At 37.8% G+C, this 6,175-nt stretch overlaps 1 protein-coding gene across 1 annotated transcript; it reads right to left on the reverse strand.

Annotated features, from left to right (window-relative positions):
* Nucleotides 1-3,607: 3,607 nt before the first annotated feature.
* LOC139467507 (uncharacterized) lies at nt 3,608-4,631 on the reverse strand. The gene is made up of 2 exons (XM_071249044.1): nt 4,090-4,631; nt 3,608-3,812 (listed from the first exon to the last, which is right to left on the reverse strand). Exons 1-2 carry the CDS (start codon nt 4,629-4,631, stop codon nt 3,608-3,610), a joined length of 747 nt encoding a protein of 248 aa, XP_071105145.1.
* Between the last annotated feature and the right edge of the window lie 1,544 nt (nt 4,632-6,175).

The raw sequence follows: 6,175 nt of genomic DNA on the forward strand, positions 1-6,175 counted from the left end.
CAGATCGCAGTATTTATAGAAAACAAGGTGCTCAAAGTGAAGCTCTTTTTCTTCTACATTCTCAACATAGTCTCTATCAGAAGTGTTTGGCTTGTGTTGGGTCCGACTTGGCCCGGGCGGTCAAAATCAACTTGAACCTCACAGATGTATCATCAAATGGATTCACGTCTATAGATTAGTGTTATATCTACCTTACTACCACTTTATAGTGTCTCGGGTCGCTGTACTTAAAGAAAACAAGGTGCTCAAAGTGAAGCCCTTATCCCTCTTCATTCTCAACATAGTCTCTACCAGAAGTGTTTGGCAAGTGTTGGGTCCGACTTGGCCCGGGCTGTCAAAATCAACTTAAACATCACAGATGTAACATCAAATGTGTTTACATCTATAGACAAGTATTATGTCTACCTAAATACCACTTTATAGTGTCTCATTTCGCGGTATTTAAAGAAAACAAGGAGCTCTAAGTGAAGCTCCTGTGTGTAATCGGTTTAATTGTACGGTATACATTGTAGACAGACAGACAATAATTTATTAATGTCTCACTGTACATACGTAAAACAGCTTTGTACAAATAAACATTGATAGAATGTACAGAACCATTCAATAGAATTATGAGAGATTATTAACAGAAAATCCCACTGCTAAGTATATGATAAATTGTTGAATTAACATTAGATAAGGTTGAGGATTAAGTGTGTGTTTTTTCAATACATCTTAGACTGGTGAGTCGTCTGCTCGATGATAACCAGCCTGCTCGTATTTTTACCCTGTTCCCCATTGTTTGAAAGTGTGTCGTCTGCTACCCCAGCTGGAGCCATCTGGTAACAATTGATCACAAGTTGTCAATATACAATACATTATAATACATCAAGGTGGCAGTTTCCATGTAAAGATTAAGTATTTCTAAGCAACTTAAAGATATGTACAATATCTAGATATATGTATCTTAAATTTGCTTAGAAATACTTAACCTTTGCATGAAAACTGTCATCTTGATGTATTATTTTTTTTTGTATATTGACAGCTGGCGATTGAGTACGAGGTAATACTGTATCATTTTTACTATTTTTATATTTTCCAATATGTTGTGGTTATCAGTTATGCAAATCAGTTTCGGTGTGTCTTTTTAACAAGGTGTTTTTCATTAAGATTTACCGCCAGCCCGATTGTAACAATTACATGTACACTTTGCTTTGACGATGCCAGTTGATGTTGTTCAATACAGGCTGGCGGTGGGTGTTTTTGAATCTATTCTACATGCTAATCATTTCGGGAAGATGATACACATTTCTCTATATTTTGGGTTACTTTGCTTATATAATTTCCGATTATCAATCTTAGTTTTACTTTTTCTCTTCTGCTGCGGTGATATCCATCCGAATCCAGGACCTTTGCATAGACCAGATTTAAAGATTATACATCTAAATGTACGCAGTCTTAAAGACAAAGTAGAATTTAATCAGTGCTGAATTAGATAGTTATGATGTTGTATGTTTAAAGCAAGGACTGGTCGGCTCGGAGTCAGTATACTGTGTCTGAGTGGGGTATTAATGTTAAACTGCGGCATGGTATCTCAGTGAGCTAGTACTATATATCGGTATCAGTCCGGACTAGTACAAGCAGCCACACACACGCACACGCGTGCATGCACGTCGCTATATAAGTCCAATAATCTTGGACGCGACGTTAAACCCAATTTCACCTCGCCTCACATACACTGATACCATTTTCAAATCGTAGCATGTATTAAGGAATATGTTTTAGATCTTAAATCAGAGTATAACGGACAGTCTGAGCTGGAGGCGCGCGTGGATATGTTGACAGTTTTTACGTAGTTAGTGTTAAAACCGAATGTTTGCGAGGATTAATAAGATTTCTGAATTTCAGTTACGACAGTAACCGTACATGTATTTGTTACATTAAGTCATTTCATTCAAATTTGTTTGGTATGATTATGTCTTATAATTATTTTAGGATGGAAGGTACAGTTACCAAATAAAATATGCTGAAATATCAATTCATTATGACCATATTTCATAATCTATTTTTTAAAGGAACCCTCCTTACATTAAAGATAACTATTTAAAGAACATAGTACTTAAAGACATTGCAACAAACCGAATAATCAGAGGGGAGACTTTATACTGAGGGGGCGCGAAATATATCCGCCAGGGGGAGATTTTATTTCAGAACAGATTCTCCGGGGGAGAATCTGTACCGGTATAAAATCTCCGGGGGTAGAATTTGTACGGGGGAGAGTTTATACCGGGACACCGGCAGTTCATGCACCACATGTATTGAACACATGATAATAGTTTGCATGTCAGTACATCATACCGACCTAGCCCGTGAAAATCCGAGGTAGAATAGGTCTTCAGCAACCCATGCTTGCCGTTAAAGGCGACTACGCTTGTCGTATGAGTCGACTAACGGGATCGGATGGTCAGACTCGCTGACTTGGTTGATGCATATCATAGTATCCCAATTGCTTGGATTGATGCTCATAGTGGCAATCACTGAATTGTCTGGTCCAGACTATATGCAGACCGACATCATATAGCTGGAATATTGCTGAGTGCGGCGTAAAACAACAAGCAAACAAGCAAAAAACAAAACAAACATACCGACCTAGTTTATTGTGCCTTAGCTGTCTTTGTCTCACACGTGTATAATGATATTCGTACATACGTAATACCGCTTATTTCTCACGAGGGCTAAGAGTGAGTGAGTGAGTTGGGTTTAACGCCGCTTTTAACATTATTCCAGTTATATCACGGCGTGTCAGCTTAATGTGGGAGGAAAACGAGGGCTAAGAAACCAAGATAATTCTTATATGAAATTCATGTTTGTAAACACGTTCCACACGTTCTGAAATTACAATGTCAAGGTTGCGCTGTAACTTGACCTATGTTATTGTATACATGCTGTACATTAGGCCTTTTGGCCCAATAACCAAATAATCTGTCTGTCTGTCATACAAATGTAGTAGGTGTTAATTCTGCAGCTTGTAAATATGTAAGTATTTTTAGTGTAGATAAGGTATCATGTCTTTTCTATTTCAGTTTGTTGATTCAACAGAGGGTTGTGTCATTTCCTGGATTCTTATTTATCATTAGTTGTGTCCTTATCAGTATTTGCTACTGATAAGTTTCTACTGGGTCAAAGGTCAATGGTCCAATCTATTTTACTTCCAAGGGTGTTTTGTTCTATTGTTTGCTCGTCATTAGGTTTACCTGTTGTTAGCCAAATAGTATACCTTTCAATTCAAATCCCTTTCTCACCTGCCATTGCTAATCTTATGCTGCACGGTCTCCCCCCATTAGTAAGACAGCCCAGTTGTGAGACACCTTAAAACAACAATGTCATACCTGGTTGCATATGTTAATCAGGTTATGAACCCCTATCATGAAAATGGACTTGTCTTATTATAGACAAAAGAAATGACTCAAGATGCTTGATATCCTCTTTTACTTTATTTCATTCAACATTTTAATTCATACATCCCTTAAATCCATTGTTTTAACATATTCGCCACTTAGAGTTCAGTTTAAGTTCATATCACAGTTCACATCACAGTTCACATCGAGGTTGTCACACTGACACATGCTTAATCCATCTTCAGAAGTTTGCCAACAGCATCCAAGAATTGGAGTGGTGTCTTGACACCCTGGGATAGCTGATCCTTCATTCTGGAAAGTCGATTGTGAATCTCCTTGTACACACGCTTTCTTGCTGGTGGAGCTACACCTAGGTCTAACTGAGATAGCTTGGTCTTCTCAGATTTCTCAATCTGCTTGATGATCTCGATGAACCTGTAGAGATTAGGATGACGATGATTCAGTGATGCATTGAGGCGACTGTGGAAACCCTCCAGGTTGTTGTTGGTCCTTCGGCCGAATGTCTGGTGATGGTTCCACAGCGAAAGAGGGAATCTGGCTTCATATTCCACCCATTTTTGTGACTATGTAGTCGTTGAATTCGTCAGCATTCGGTACATCGGGAGACTGGTTCAGGGAGTCAATCCATGCATCCTGAACCTGTTGAAGAGGCAGCAGAGGCAAGGCAGCAGCTCGTCGGATCCACTGTTACACAAGGGGGTTATCTCTGTATCCAACAGCAAGACCAAGCTCCTGTGTTTTCCGCCAAATCGCCTGGGTAAAGTGGAAGAAACACCCCTTGATGTCTGAACCTTGAAACTCTGTCCGGAGGGCTCTAATGGCAGCAACTTCAAAGTCTACCTGGAATGTCTCTGGGTTGAATGGTTGGTTCAGTAGTTGTTGGATGTGGACCTTCAACTGAGCAAAGAAGCGTTGGTAAGTTGTAGTCCGACGATCAGGCATCAATGCGTAGACTAGGGGATAGGTAATGCTTCTTTTCCGTGCATGCAGTATGTAAAGCTGATTCCAAAGATCTGGGCAGGCGGAGAAAGTACCATCCATGTAGACAATGGAAGCTGACTGGAGGACTCTAAGCTGATCATCAGTTGCAAATACCAGCATCTTGTCTTCTTCACTGTCAGCAAAAAGCAGAAACCGCTCACCATCATGGGTCTCTCTCCAGGGTGCTGCAATGTCGACTTCAGCTCTGGTTTTAGGGAGTTTCGGGATGGTGTGAATGCGGTGTCTGTACATGGCGCTGCCGACTGAGCTGAAGGAGGGAAATATAGATGCAGCCTCCGGATCAAGAACATCAAGTAATCAAGGTTAGTAATCATAATTAATATATATCAATCTAAATATTATGCTTTCAATCAGTAATAAAATAGGTTTTAAATAACTTGTAAACATAAACAAACAATAGGTTGAGTGAATGAGGTGAGTGTGATGAGATTAGGGTCTGATTCACGAGTGTTGCTTATCTATACATATATTTTATATTTCAATGCATTGGTTATTTGGTAGTTTGTGTATTTTGGTATTTGATGCATATTTGCTATTTTTTAGTAAATCTGGTGTATTTCTAGACTTTGTACATATCTCTCTAGATGTATGCATGTATTTATTGATATTTGTATGAATGACTGAAGTTGTATTTCAGTGATGCATGTATATGCCGTGATTATATATGTTATTTACAATATTATAATTAATATTGTGTATGTATTTAGGGTCATGTGACATGTCGAATGAGACGACTGGCGGAAGGCATCTTACACTCTCGTGTCACACACAGTGTATATTTTGTATATAGTTTATCTGTATAATATGTTCATGTTGTGAATTCATTATGCACAATATGATTATGTGATGATTTAATGATTTCCTCAGTTGTGCTTTTAATAATGTGTAATTATATTGTCTTTGTATATGAAGGTACATTTGCACTGAATAGATATCGAGGCACAAATATATTTGTGTATCTGCTGTAATGATGTAATGAGTTATTAAGAAGCAGATCGATACTTTACATTTAATGTGTTATTGTACATTTATTCTGAAACAAGTGATATATTGTGATTTTAAATTGTTTCAGGAGTGTCTTCTTTATGCCTTCAAATGAATAAACTGATATTCTCACAACCCCGTGTACTGTAATCACTTGGCAACTAAGGGTTACACATAAGGTCTACAACATTGGAGCCCCCTGTGAGGATTCAGCGGTGTTCCAGCGTCTCAAAAGTGACCAACATAGACTTGATGATGTGCTGCTAGGTATATTTTTGTGATGTGCTTTATAGAGACAAACTGATATATCAAATGATATGATTGATTTTATTTCCATCATTTATCAATTACTGGATAAGTGATTGACTTGTGACACAGTGATGCGGTTTTCCATCCACTATGACTGAGTCCATATCTACGTCCATCAGATGAATTAAAGAAGATATCTCCAAGAATATTATACTTTGTTTAAATAGACTTTCGCCATAAAGGCATTTAGATCATTTCGTCATAAAGGCATAGACTAACCACTCTGTGTTGTTTACTTCCAGTGTTGTGTTCAATTCTATCATTACTTCTGTATTCATATTCTGTATAAGATTTATGTTTTGATCTTTACATTTGTGTGACATATTTATATGCATACATTTATCCTTGTTTAAACACCAGCAATTATGAATATTTAATTGTGCTCTGCTTATAGTGTTTTTTTTGCATTTAGTTTTGATGCGCTAATGAGTTTTTTTAGTCAGTTGAAGAGTTTGAGTTCTCTGAGTGTGTATAAATTTGCT

This window comes from Haliotis cracherodii, unplaced genomic scaffold (assembly GCF_022045235.1).
Source record: "Haliotis cracherodii isolate W230 unplaced genomic scaffold, xgHalCrac1.p SCAF_2, whole genome shotgun sequence".
Classification (NCBI taxonomy): Eukaryota; Metazoa; Mollusca; class Gastropoda; order Lepetellida; family Haliotidae; genus Haliotis; species Haliotis cracherodii.